The sequence below is a fragment of the Eumetopias jubatus genome, unplaced genomic scaffold (assembly GCF_037043125.1).
Source record: "Eumetopias jubatus isolate StellerSeaLion01/CBP00866 unplaced genomic scaffold, mEumJub1_p1.0 scaffold_13, whole genome shotgun sequence".
Taxonomy (NCBI): Eukaryota; Metazoa; Chordata; class Mammalia; order Carnivora; family Otariidae; genus Eumetopias; species Eumetopias jubatus.
In genome coordinates this window covers 91905208-91918483 of record NW_028274819.1, presented here as the reverse complement: position 1 = coordinate 91918483, position 13276 = coordinate 91905208, and the positions used below count along the sequence as shown (strand labels likewise).

At 57.1% G+C, this 13276-nt stretch overlaps 1 protein-coding gene across 5 annotated transcripts in view; it reads right to left on the bottom strand.

Moving 5' to 3' along the window:
• Positions 1-13276, bottom strand: part of KIRREL3 (kirre like nephrin family adhesion molecule 3) — a 121017-nt gene that overhangs the window by 14199 nt on the left and 93542 nt on the right. For all 5 annotated transcript variants that reach the window (XM_088018143.1, XM_028120821.2, XM_088018144.1 and 2 more), the window contains exons 6-9: positions 11408-11513; positions 5797-5945; positions 4363-4490; positions 3230-3356 (exon numbers count right to left, since the gene is read on the bottom strand). In XM_088018143.1, the coding sequence (XP_087874269.1) occupies positions 3230-3356; positions 4363-4490; positions 5797-5945; positions 11408-11513 (510 nt within the window). The remainder of the gene's footprint in view (positions 1-3229; positions 3357-4362; positions 4491-5796; positions 5946-11407; positions 11514-13276) is intronic.

Genomic DNA, 13276 nt, shown 5'->3' with positions numbered 1-13276 from the left:
CTCGCTGGGCCGGGCAAAGCCGGAGGAGAGGGAAATGCTCGAGTTCCTCTGGCGGGGAGAGGGGGGGAGGGGGGATCACCTTGCTTAGGGGAAATGCGCTGGGAGGGTTCACAACCTTCATCTCACGTATGTCGTGTGTGTGTGTGTGTGTGTGTGTGTGTGTGTGTGTGTGTGTGTAATGTTTATGGATGTCTCTCAGAGTCCCTGTCTTATCTACCTGGAGAATCCACCTGTGGTCTAAGAGTGTGCCGCCTGTCTAGTTCTGCCCAAATCCTTCCCTCACAAAGCCCACCTGGCATGGAAAGGGGGAGGGAGGAGAGGCGAATTCAGCTGTTTGCTCAGCTGACTTCCTGGCTGGGGCTGGGGCGGCTGGAGCAAGCAAGCCGTGTAGGGATGGAGACCCTCACGTCCCCTTCCCAATCCTGAGGGAAAAGGTTGGGTCTTAGGTGGCCGAAAATGGAGGAGAAAGAGCTAGAGCAAGGGATCTGGAGGACAGGCAAAATTATGCTGGGAACAAAACAGAAATTGCTGCAAACATAATTGCTGTTTATTAGCCGCCTTAATTAAAACAGATTTGCATTTCTATGAGTAGCTCTCAGCCAAGGGGGGGGGGTGGGTACTGGGAGACACTCAGGTGCCTGCTATTGAGTTTGGGATGGCTAACAGCTTGGAGCTGGATGCGGCAGACGTGGGGGACCCTTCAGGTAAGGGCTTCCCCCCGCCCAGCCCCGAGGTGGCTCTGAGCATGGGCTGAGCCGAGTGTAGTGTCTCTCTTACATGTTTTTGCTCCAAGAAGCCTTTGACCAAAAGGCAGGAGGGCTTGATGTTCTAGGAACTTGGATGGCACTTTGTTTTGCTGCTGGCTGGAAGTGAGGATACCATAAAACCGTTTCCCCTTCACTTCCCAGGGACTAGGAATTCTCTGGGGGGTTTTCAGGCATTCTAAAAGCCATTAGGCAAATGGGTAAGTGTTTAAGGGCTTCTTAGAAGAAAAAAAGAAATCCGAATAAAGGTGGGGTTGGGCAGTCAAAGCACAGTGGTAGTGTGGTTAATCTCCCCCTCCCTGCAGATCCCGGGTTTGAACCAAACCAGGCAAGACCTGTGCCAATTTACTCCCCAAAAGGCAGTGGGCAGCAGTTGCCCACCAGCTGGGGTGTGTTGTGAGGAGCACCCCATCTCATTTTGGATCCTTTCATAATGTCTGGTTCCTTCAGCCCAGCCCAGGCCCCTTTCCAAAGGGCTTCGCCATCCCTCCACCTGTTCTCTAGATCATTCCTCTCCAACGTCGGCTCCACACTCCCCCCCTCCGCCCGACCCCGGGCCAGTTAAGCCATCCCCCTGCATCAGGGCTAGATGACCCCAGTTCAACAGAAACAAACAGCCTCCTTGCTTCACTCCAATCCCTTGGGCGGTTCTCTTCCTGACGATCTAGGGGAGCCTGTGCCAGTATTGGAGGCAGAGGAGGGGGAGAGACACAGGATCCCTGGCGGGGGGGGGGGGTGCAGATCAAACCCTGTGTAGCCGCCAGGGCCCAGGCTGGGGTGTCCCTTCCAAGAGAAATGTCCTCCCGAGGTGTGCGAGGTGTGCGTTCCCTCCCCAAGAAACCACTTTGAATCCCTGCGGGGAAATGCCTGGATATCTAAAGTGACAATGGAATGTCAGTCCCTCATTTATCCGCCTGGTTTTCCCCAGAAATGGGGATGTTCAGGCTTCAGGCTTGGGGTCCCTGGACGGTCCCCAGCCCTGCTGGGCTGGTCCTGGGGCCAGCAGACGGGAGCTGGCCACAGTCATGGGCCAGCACCCAGGGCGGGCAGCGGGGGAGGCCACTGCCTTCATGGGCCCTGGTGCCTGAGCCCAGTGTCAGACACGGAGCAGCAGAAAAAGGCTGCAGTCTGCGTTGCCATGGATATACGGAGGCGCGATCAGATGCTGTTATTTTTAGCCCTGCAGTGCCAATTTATTGGTGGCGTCCTGGGGACCCAGGGGGAAGGCAGGAAGACTCCTGTGTCAGGGTTCTGCCCAGGACAGGTGGCCTGTGAGTGCACCCGGGGTCTGAGTAGATTCACCCTCCCTCTGGGGCTGCCAGGACTCTGGGGGAGGAGGAGAGGAAAAGAAATCCGTGGAGGGGGGCTGGCTAATGGGGAAGCCGGAGGGGGATGGCTGAGGAAGCACCAAGCTGGTTTTAGTTTTCTAGCAAAGGGGGAGAATAGATGAGGCTTCCTGTGGGCAGCTTCCTGGGTGGAGGTGAAGCCAGGACGGCAGATTTCTGGAACATGACTCAGCCCCTCCTTAGGGCCTTGATCTGGGGCCAGGACCCAGAGGCCCTGCAAAGGTGGGTCTGGGGCTTGGATCCCACTGTGGCTCAGAGCCTCAGGGCTTTGACCAGAGGCAGACTCTGTGGGACCAGGGGGCTCGTAAAGAGAAACCAAAAACCCAGTGGACTGAGGAAGTTTGGAAACACAGAGGGGCTTGGCCTTCGCTTTTCTCCCTCTCTCCAGCCAGCAGCTTCGGTTGCCCGCGCCCCCCCCCCCCCCCCCCCGCCCTGGCCTGAGCACGTACCATGGCAGGGACGTCAGATTTCCATCATGGTGCTACAGCCTTCCTGGGCCTGACCCAGCTTCTCTGTAACATTCTATATGCCATCATCCATGCTGGTCTAACACTCTGTCTCCTAAGTCATCTGTGTTATGGGGACATCTGAAAACCCTCTCCTGCTATAATGGTTTTATGGTAAGTGATAAGACTCTGCCCTCAAGAGGACCCCCTGAATGCTTGGTCTTGTGGAAATTGTGATGGGTCTCTCCGACCGAGCAGCCAGCATGCAACGGGAAGGGGCCAACCAGGAGTTGCAGAGACGCTCCCTTACATTCCCTCCAGGACCAAGGTCAAGGTCCAGGTCAGAGGGTAGATACGGGATCTAAGTTGGCTGCCTAGTGATCCTCTGACCCTTTCCTCTTGGCCAGGATAAAATTCATCAGCTACCACTCCTAAGCCTGGGACCCCTTAGGAGGAAGGTGACGCAACTAGCCAGGTCCTTCCTCACCTCAGGCCTGGGCTTTGACATGGACTCGAAGAGGTGGACAGAACTGCTATGGAGCCAGGGTCCGGGTGGAAGCAAGGCCCAGAACCAACGACAGGCCCTCTGAGGCAATGCCTGGGACCAAGACGCCTTGGGCCCCTCTCTGCACCCTCCTATCCTCTTAGCATGAGTTGGGGGGGTGGGTCTTACCATTGACTGTCAGGGTCACCTCTCGCTCCCCGGCTCCCACCCGGGGCACCACGGCTCGGCACACATACTTCCCAGCATCCTCCTGGCGGACGGTTTTGAGGGTCAGGGTCTTTTCATTGCTCAGCACCTGGGAGGATTGTGGAGGATCAGACACGGAGAGCAGAGCCAGGCTCCCTCTGTCTCCCAGAACCAGAAGGGCTGCGAGGCGGGCCTGTGGTAAGTGACCGGTCTTCAGCGTGGCAGTGAGGCGCAGGGGTGGGGTGGGAGACAGTATGCCCCGTGAGCTGTCCAGGGGAGATCTACAGCTGCACACCAGCTGGGAGGGGGGAGTGTGCAAGGAGCAGCGGGGGGGGGGGTACTCCCTGGCTGGGGCCCAGAGACTTTCTCAAACACAGGCAGGCTGCCCACCAACTTGTACCCGGCTGGCCCCGAGGATCTTGTTTGCAGGTGCCTGGACCTGTCTTTTTGGAGTCATTTTCAATATCCTTTTGGGATAGAGTTTGGGCGTGATCCAAAGACTTTGGCCTTAGCTAACCCTGAGTTCAAATCCTGACTTGGGTGGTGACTACCTGCCTGGCCTGGGGCAGTTTCTTATCTGCCCTGATGCTCTTATTGCTACAACAGGGCAGCCCTGCTCACAGGATGGAGCGGTGTCCGGCCCACAGTAGGTCACACGGAGGCCAGTTTCTGTCTGCCTCACCCTTGACTTCCCTCCCAAGGCTCTCGCTGGTCCTCCTGAGGGGAGGGGTTTCTGATAAACTTATACAACCGAAAAAACATATTTATTTTAAAAGAGGAACACAGGAAGACTGTGAAACTTGACTCAAAAGCTAATGGATCACTTAACTATTCAGGGAAAGTGGAAAAGGCTGTCTAGAGACTTTTTACTCCCAGCACATTGGTGACCACCTGCTTTTCTTCTAAGGTTTAGTGATAGGGCAAAACTGCAGTGGTTGAGTGTGTTTAGGACTGAGGGGGTACATGTGGGTATCTGGGGTTCACTCTCTTCTTTCTGGGGTTCTTCTCCCTTCAGCTTACAGTGGAGGCCGATGCCCTTAGCCAAAGGGTGAGAGGGGCCCAGAAGGCAGTTCAGGTGGTCCGAGGCCCCTGTGGGGTGTGAGCTGAGGACTTACCACGCCTGAGCCCCGTTTCATCCAGACGATGGTCAGGGAGGGGTTGCCTGTCCAGGCACAGCTGAAGACCGCATCGGAGCCCAGATCCACGAGCAGGGACTGGGGCTCTGTGGTCATGTGGGGCCCAACTGTGAGAGGAAGAAGGGGGAGACAGGGCTCTTGGTGGGCTGGGAGCTCTGGGAGCAGGGTCTGAAGGACCCGGGAAGTAAGCAAGAGATCCCTGTCCCCCAGCCCGGCCTCCCTCAGGCCCACTCACTGGCAGCAGCAGCCCTAGGAAAAAGTGCTCTGGCCCCATTTCTACTGGGATTTGCCCCCATCTCCTGCCCTTTGTCCTGGTTCCAGGAAGCCCCCTCCCCAATCTGCAGGCAGAGGGGACTTCCTCCTGCCCCAGAAATCCCGGGATTTTTCTGTGTCTGCCTTCAGGTCCTTGCCCAGGCTTCAGGTGAGGGACCTAGAGTCCAGTTACCCTGTGCACCTGGCCCAGCTCCTGGAGCCCTCCCACGGTCCTCCAGGGGCTCTGAGACAAGGCGTGGAGGAAGCCTGCCTCTCCCCGTGTTTTCCACCCCCTCCAGGAAGCCATGCCTTTCCCGGAGTTCTCCACTTGCTCCGAGCCCGCAGGTTATGCTCCGTTCCAGCCCCTCCCAGCCTTTGTCCAACCCCAGTGAAGTAGCTGGGCCTGGTCCCAGGCCCCTGCTAAGTGTTGGTGAGCATTAATGGAGGCTCCTCTCCGTCTCCCCGCTGCACACCAGAGAGCCTCCTGCAGACCAAGCCTTGGTCCCCAGAGTGGGTGTAATGGTGGGATTTCAGGCACGGTGACGGGAGGGTATGCAGAGCACTGCTTAGCTGCTTTCCAGGAGCAGAAGAATGTGAAAACCGGGGTCAGGAGACCGGGATTAGTCCCTTGAAAAGGGAGTAGTGGCACTTTCTGTTGAGGCCACTGAGGGTGAGGGGAGGGGTCAGATGTAAGAAAGTTTGCAAAAGTGCTTTTCAAACTGTAAAGCGCAGTAGATGAGCTAATGCTTATTGCTGTGAACACATCCAACCCATCGGTCAGTGATGGGCTGGCTCACCCCAAGGGGCTCCCTGCCAGGCCACCAGAGGGAGGTGTACTCGGGTCCCTAATGGGAAGCAGCGGGGCCTGTGGTCAGCAGTGGATTTGCTTGAGCCTGGCCTAAGTTCTCCTTCTGCGACTTACTTGCTGAGTGACCTTGGGCCTCCATCCCCTCACCTGAGTAATGGGAATAATAATTCCTGCCTCCCTGGATTACTGTAAGGGTCAAGGGAAGCCGGAAATACCACACCAAGAAGCTCTTCTTAAAGTGGGCGGCACTGTGAGCTCGTGAGGCATGGTTCTATGGTGTGCAGAGAGCCCAGCAAGGTTCCTGAGCCCCTGAACAGAGATGCTCCGGGGCCGGCTCGCCTGGGGATACTCACAGTAGACGTCCACCGTGCGGCTGATGTTGGTGCTGCCCAGGGCGTTGGTCACCTCGCAGGAGACAGGCTCTGAGAAGTACGTGTAGTCCACTGAGGTCCGATACACTTCTCCAGATGCTTCCTTAATGATCTGGCCCCGCTTGGCCCACCTGCAACACAGGCCCCGCGTGCCGCTGCGGCCCTCCTGCTCCTCCAATGGCAAGGGTGTTCCTCCCACCCAGGGGGTGCGTCTCTGTAGAAGCTAGAAAGCGGGGTATGGCATGGGGTGGCACAGGGCTAGCCCCCCCCCCCCACCAGAGATCCTTCAGTGCCAGGTGGGGAGGGGGGCCGGCAGGAATCTCCGCAGAGGGGAAACTCCCGGGGCCAGGGGAGGAGTCGGTGTTGGAGGCCGCAGGCTTTGCTCCGCAGGTGACAAGCAGGTTATTCTGGAGAGAGCTGGGTGGATTACTCAATAGATTGGCCCATCTGACTGGCTAGGAAATGAATAAACCACTGTCAGTCCCTAGATAGCTTGGCCATCCTGCTCTGAGCGCTACCGAGGGCCCTGTCTGTTGGGATCCCCGGTGGGAAAGAAGGAGGCCCAGGTCTAGTGGCACGTGCCCATACACGCGTGCGCGTCTGCGCCCACACACGTGCACACGCGTGCACACACACAGACTTGGTTTCTAGACAAGGTGGGCGGTTGTGGGAGGGGTATTAGCCAGGGGTCCCGAGGGCCCTTCCTCCAGCTCTCTCAGCTCTCCCGTCCTGACTCCTGTCCCCAGCGTGGGTCCCTCACCGTGCCCCCTCGTCCCTCCCAGGGATGGCACTTGCCCTTTCTCCTGCCCAGCTTCTAGCCTCCCCCCTCCCCCCGTCTTCACTCCTCAGAGGCTTCGGCTCCATCAGTCCTGGTTTGGTCAGAGGGGCGGGAAGACGGCCGTGCTGATGTCTTTCACCCACCAATTGCCAATCAGTACCACCAGAGTCGAGAGACTGAAAAGCCCAGGGGTTGCCTCGGTCCTGGCCCTGGGGCGGTGATCACTGCCTTGGACCAGTGCCGGAGGGGGGAGCCTGCTGTCTGTGAGGCAGTGCTGGGAGCTCCCAGGGGCACGGATGTGTGCATGGGTGTGCGCGCGTGTGGGGGGGGGGGCTTTCCCTACAGACCCCCAGGGAGAGAGTTCACAGTGTCCTCTGCTTTAACCCCACTGTGGACAACACTTAACTTTTCACAAAACTTCCAACCGGGCTCCTCCTATTCCAAGCCTATTTTGGGGTGTTTGTCTTATTGTGACCCCATGACCATGACCATGAGTCCCGGTAACCACAGCTTCCCTGCGGCCCCCGCCTTCACCTCCCCTTTCTCTAGGTCCTGGAGCCATTGATGGTACCGAGGGGACCGTCTCCTGCCTTCCCTCCCTCAGCTTCACACTAAGGCCCGTCCAGCCCCGGGAGATGGCCGTGCCTTGGCATCACGTGGAGCACCCAGGTTGGCACCATGTGGTTATTATCGTAAGTTAATATCACATAATTATTAAGAACATGATTAATAATAACAATTATAGTTTAACAACAGCAAACCATAGCTCCCTGAGAGCTTAAGGAGCTTCCCAACAAACCATTATGAGTTATTCATGAATCATTTCCATTTCTAACTTTAATTTAATGACCAGACTTAACAGCCAGGCACAGCCCCTGCCTGAGGCAGAGGAATTCAGTGCCAGGCACACGGCTGGGGATCTGTGTCCAACCTCCAGCTGAATGAAGCGTGGGGTCAGGCGGAGGGGGGCAGAGGGGGGCTGAGGGGGGCTGCAGCAGCTGGGACCAGGAGGAGGGAGGGGTGAGCCCCTCCTGCTCCCCCAGGCCTGCTCCTGCCCCGGGGTAGGTAGGTTAGGGCCCCTGCGGGCTGGTTCTGAAGGGCTGTCCCCTTCTGTCATTGGAGGAGTTCCTGGAGAGGATGGGGCTTTCTCCTCCTCTCTGGGGCCCTCATGTAAGTCACTGAGGGTGCAAGCTTCACCTGCTCAGCCCCGAGGAGCTCAGGAGAAGTGCTGGGGCTCGCACAGGCCCGGAGCCCAGCAGGGCTGTGCTGTCGTAGCCTGGCCCCCTGTGCAGTGGCTGCCCTTAGCCCCCCAGGGCCTGTTCCTTCCTTAGAGGCGGAACAGGGCACGGGGGGGGAATTCCTAGGCTGTCCTCTCCCAGGGTCACAGGCAGGAGCAGGCTGTGGGGGCTGGGCCCTCTGGTATGGCAAACCAAGGCTTTCCCCTGCTCATATCTCACTCAGTCAGTCTTTTCTCTCCCTTTCTTTATGTTCCTCTCCCACACCAATAAACCCTCTGTAGGGGTCCCTTCCAGGAGCTCAAAGCACTCCTTCAAGCGGCTGGCCACAGGGTCCAGGGTGATGCGGGAGCAAGGCCACCTCTCTCAGCCCTTCCCTCTCCTCTCTCTTCTTTGGCTTAGCTTTCACCTCCTCCTCCTTCCAGTTGGACCCTGCACACTGCCCCTTCCCCCCAGCCCTGCCTCCACTGTGGTTCCCACCCCACCGCCCCCAGCCCCTCTGAAAAGGAGTCAGATTAAGCTCTTCCCAATCAATGTCTAATTTGTCCAGAGCAAACGTAAGAGGATTAATTGTTTATATCACAGGATCAGGAGGCCTGGCTGTCACAGCTGACAGGCTGTCCTTAAATAGCCCCGAGTTTCACACAGGGCGGTGGCCCCGGCCCTGGGACCTGCAGGGGGGTGCGGGGGGCGCAGGAGAGCCTCAGCAGGTGGGGAGATACTCTCCCTGGTGTGCTGGGACCTGGCCTGCCCGTCTCAGGCCCCTGGTCCTAGGGGGCAGCTGAAGTGACTGCCCAGTCCGCCGCACCTGCTCCCACGCCCACCGATGTCCCCTTCCTGGGTGCTGGGGTGGAGGAAGCATAGTTCTAATTTCTGAGATCAGAGCCTCGGAGGGGCACAGGAGGAAGCAATCAAGGTGAATATGGAAGTGAAGAAACACAGATTCCTGCAATCTTGTCAAAGTCAGTTGGGAAAAATCAATGTCCTTATGTGAGGAGATTTGTTTAAGGCTTTTCCTCTTGGAGCCCAACACATCATCTAGAACCACCATCTGCCTGCTGACTGAGCCCTCCCTCGAGGGGCCCCGGCCTGTGTGGGTGGGCGCGGCGGCGGGGGGGGGGCCTCCTTTCTCTCCTCTTGCCACCGCCCCTCCACTCTCTTTTCTCCTAAAATTTCCTAGTTGCCCGAAGGGCTTCCCCAAAAAGTCTCTGGAGTCCTGAAGGGAGTGTGGTCCACACTGAAGTGTTTCAGGGCGTTTGGCTAATCAGAGGGCCGTGAGGGAGGTGACTCGCCGCAAGCGTGAGCGTCTGTGGGGAGGCCTGCCCCTTCCCGCACCCACGGCTGCGCCTCTGTAAGCGGGGGGCTGACCCAGGACCCTGGGCGGCTGCAGGGGAGGGTGGAGGCAGAGGGAGACTTGCATGCTCTGTGCTTGTTTATTAACTTTTTAGTTTAAAAAAAAACCACTTTGAAATTATAGAAACATGGCAAGAATAGGCCAATTAACTGCCATATTCCCTTCACCTAGATTCACTAGTTCTTAACGTATTGTCACATTTCTTTTTTTTTTTTTAAGATTTTATTTATTTATTTGAGAGAAAGAGAGAGAATGAGTGAGTGAGAGAGCAGAGCCAGGGGGAGGGGCAGAGGGAGAAGCAGGCTCCCCGCTGAGCAGGGAGCCTGATGTGGGACTTGATCCCAGGACCCTGAGATCATGACCTGAGCCAAAGGCAGATGCTTCATTGACTGAGCCAGCCAGGTGTCCCTATTGTCATATTTCTTTATGATGATTTCTCCAGAAGGAGATATGAACTTCATCATCATCATCATCATCATCATCATCACTGGTGTTCTGCTTCTAGAGGGGGGTGCCCCAAAGACGAAGCCCCGCTGCCTGGCTTCTGGGGCGTTTGCTCACTCTGTCCTGGTCAGAAGGCAGGGGAGGGTTGGGGGACATTGCTGGGTCCCGGAGCATGGCCCTGCCCGTTGCCCAGCCCTCCCATAACCGGGTCCTCAGATGACCTGGAGCCTGGCAGTGAAGAGACGTGGAAGTTGTGTGTTCTGGTCTCCAGGGCCCCACAGGCTTTCCCGGGATGGCTGTGAGGGTGACCATGGGATGCGTCTGCTTGGGTGCCTGTGGGAGTCCGGGCTGCCCAGAGAAACAGGTATTCGAGGTCTCTCTGGGCACGTGGGGCTTGGCGTTTAGGGATTGTAAGCAGACCCCTGGAGCGGCAGCAGAGAGGAGCCGACCCTGTGGAGGGGCGTGCAGGCCTGCAGGTGCACAGAGGAAGCCCAGAGAAAGGGACTCTCTCTGGGTGTCTGTTTCGCATCTTTCGTCACTTCCAGACAGATGCCAGATCCCAGCCAAACCACACCCGCCCCCCTGGACCCACACGGCCGTGCGCCTGCAGCGAACTTTCCCCTGCCTCCAGCCCAGGGAACCGTCACACCGGACAGGACAGCTGGGTTTGCATCCTGTTTTAAAATATCCAAGGATATTTTAAAACCCCACGCCTTTCCTGGGGTTTGGTTCCAGTGTCCTGGTGTCGTTCAGTTATCTGCACTGCGAGGAGCTCCTCCTTGCGTCCAACCTGAATCTCTCTCTGGCTGCCTCTTTGGCCCATTCCCTCTCATTGAGCACTCTGGTCTGTGCTGCCTCTTGTCATTCCTGCCCTCCACTCCCACTGGCCAGCCGATTATCTAGTCTGGGGCCATTAGCATCCCTGGCACTGGCTGATGCTGTGGTTTAATAACCCATCTCGACAGCAGAGGTGATGCTCTGGGCTCCACCATCAAGTCTGGGCTGGTGGGGAAGGACGGGACCGAGTTAGGGCCATGTTGAGTTCCCCAGGGTGTCTAAAGGAGGTGAATGTCCGAGTCTGCCCTTGAGCATCTCCGACGGCACTGTGTCTCTTGAAATCTCATGCGGCGGTGCCCAGGCGGGAAGGTGCCCAGGGGAACCAGCCCGCATTATAAAGCACCTGCTGCATGCCCCGCGCCGTGCTCCATGCCGAGTACCGTAAGTGGCTAAATTGCAGTTCTTGCCTTCAAGAAGCGCCATCAACAGGGAAAGATGAGCATGTAAAACACAGTGCTTTTATCAGTGTTGTGAGCAAGGGATGCACAGGGGCCATGGGTGGACATGATCCGAGGCACTTGCTGGACAGGGCCTTCTGTCCCAGAAATCGTACCCTACACAGGTGAAAAGTTCGGTGAGCACATGGCTAGAATCTAGGTTCTGATCTTACTGCTTCTCCGGGTTGTTTTACCTTTTTTTTTTTCTTTCTTTTTTTCTGAGCCTCTCTGCCTCTTTTCAGAGAGAAGGGATAACCAAGCTCTCCAAACACAAGGGGTTATACCCACTGCATCCCGTGGAAGGGGAGTGTGCATGCACGTGAAGGAAAGGGAAAGTCTACCTGACCAGGGATGGATGGGTGTGTGGGGAAGGGAGAAGGATCCTGGGCTCCCACAGTGGACCAGCCTGTGTGCTGCGCACCCTGGACCACGAACGACACCCCGTGTGATGGGCAGGGGTGTGCAGGGGTCCAGGGGCCAGGCTGTGCCTCGTCAGCGGGATTCTCACCTGTACTGGGTGACAGCTGGGTTGGCCTTTGCAGAACAATGGAACGTGACAACGTTGTCCTCCAGCACCGGCTGTGGTTCCACCGACAGGTTGACAAGCGGGGGGTCTGCAGAGAAAAGAGATTCCTTTGCAAACTGGGGAGCTGTGTCCATGGTTTTGGGGCAAGAAGATCCCCTGGGTGACATGGAGGATAAAGGCCAGAGATTCTACCAGCAGGGACCCTTAGTGCAGCCACCACCCTGATGGTCCCCAGAGAGTTGGGGGCCTCAGCAGGGGGCTCCCTTACTCCCTGGGGGTGCCTGCTTCTGCTGGCCTGGTAGTGGGGTCAGGGCTCCCCCTGTGGATTCAAGGTCTGGTGTTTAAATGAACAGCCAGCCAGGAGGCATGGCTTCCTGAGCCCCCAGATGCATGCTGCCCATCTTCCAGCCTTTAGGCAGAACAAAGCACTTCAGAAAAGAGAGGTGGGAAAAGGGGGTGCGGGGGGCACAAGGGGGAAAGTGGACACTAAGCCCCATTTAAATACACAGTTTTTTGGTCTTTGAAATGTCTGTTTCATATCTGTTTGCATAAAGGTTCTGGTGCATCTGTTAACTTGAAAGCGGCATTTACACCCTTTCATCAGCCTGATCATCTCTGCTGGGCCCTGACTGGTGTCACCCAGCCCTCAGCTCTCCAGGCTGGGCGAGTCTTTCTCCTGCAATATGATGAGAAGCCAGGCTCTGAAGTGCTAAAGGGTAGGAGGTGGAGGAGACAGGAAGAGAGGGAGGGAGAGAGAGGCAGAGAGGGAAGTGGGGAGGGAAAGGAGGTAGGGAGGGAGAGATGGAGGGGGAAGGAGAGATGAACAGGAAACAGACAGAGAAGGGTTGGGAGGCAGGCAGAGGACACCTACATAGAAGAGGGATAGGGAGGGAGACACAGATAGAGACAGAGAGAGATTGAGAAATGCAGAGGAAGAACAAGAAAAAGAGAGAAGCAGAGAGATGGAGGGAGACACAGAGAGAGATGGACATATACACAGAAACATATAATCAGACAGAGATTTCAGACTAAAAGCAAAAAGACCGGAGGAGACCAAGCAGACAGAGACAGAACATGACAGGATGTTGGGGAGAGAGACCCCACACAGTATGGAGGACTAGAGAAGAGAGACAGGGAGAGAGACGCGGAGAGATAGGAAGGTGGAAACCAAGACCAGCACCCGTTCTTCGTCCTAGTCCTGGTGTACAGGGCTGGCTGGGGTTCAGCCCTGGGCTGAGTGAGGGGGGCAGCGTGGTCCCCACCCCCCAGCCAGGGTCCTGGGCTGCATCTTCGGGCCAGTCCTCACCTGAGATCGTGGCAAACTGCCGGAAGGGCATGTGGATTTTCTAGGGGTTCTGTCCAGCCCATTTTCAGCAAAAGAAGAAGCCGTTTCTCAGAGACCATGGAGAAAAATGCTGACCCCTCTTGGGCGCCTGCGAAGGGCACCACGAGGGGAGCAGGATTCCAACCTGCCCGGCCTGAGCCTCTGTTTGAGGCCACAGGTGTGCTTCTGAGACCCTCAGAGTCCTACGCACAGTCCCCCGGCTGTGAACTGAGGCAAGCCCACCCCGGTGTTGGGATCATTGGACCACTCAGCCCCTCTTTGTCCTGCTGGTGCTCAAGCTGGGTCATGCCTCCCTGCACAGGCCCAGGGAGGTGGCCCACAGGGCTGCGCCCATATCTGCAGACAGCTTGAAAGACATGGGGGAGAGAACTCTGGTTCCTGAGCAGGGTGACTGACTATTCTGGGGACCCTGATCTCCCCATGTGAGCCCCCAGTTCTGGATTCGGACCACCATCCTGGGAGCCTCTGTTACGGCAGCAGTGGAGAATTTCATGGAGAATTACAAG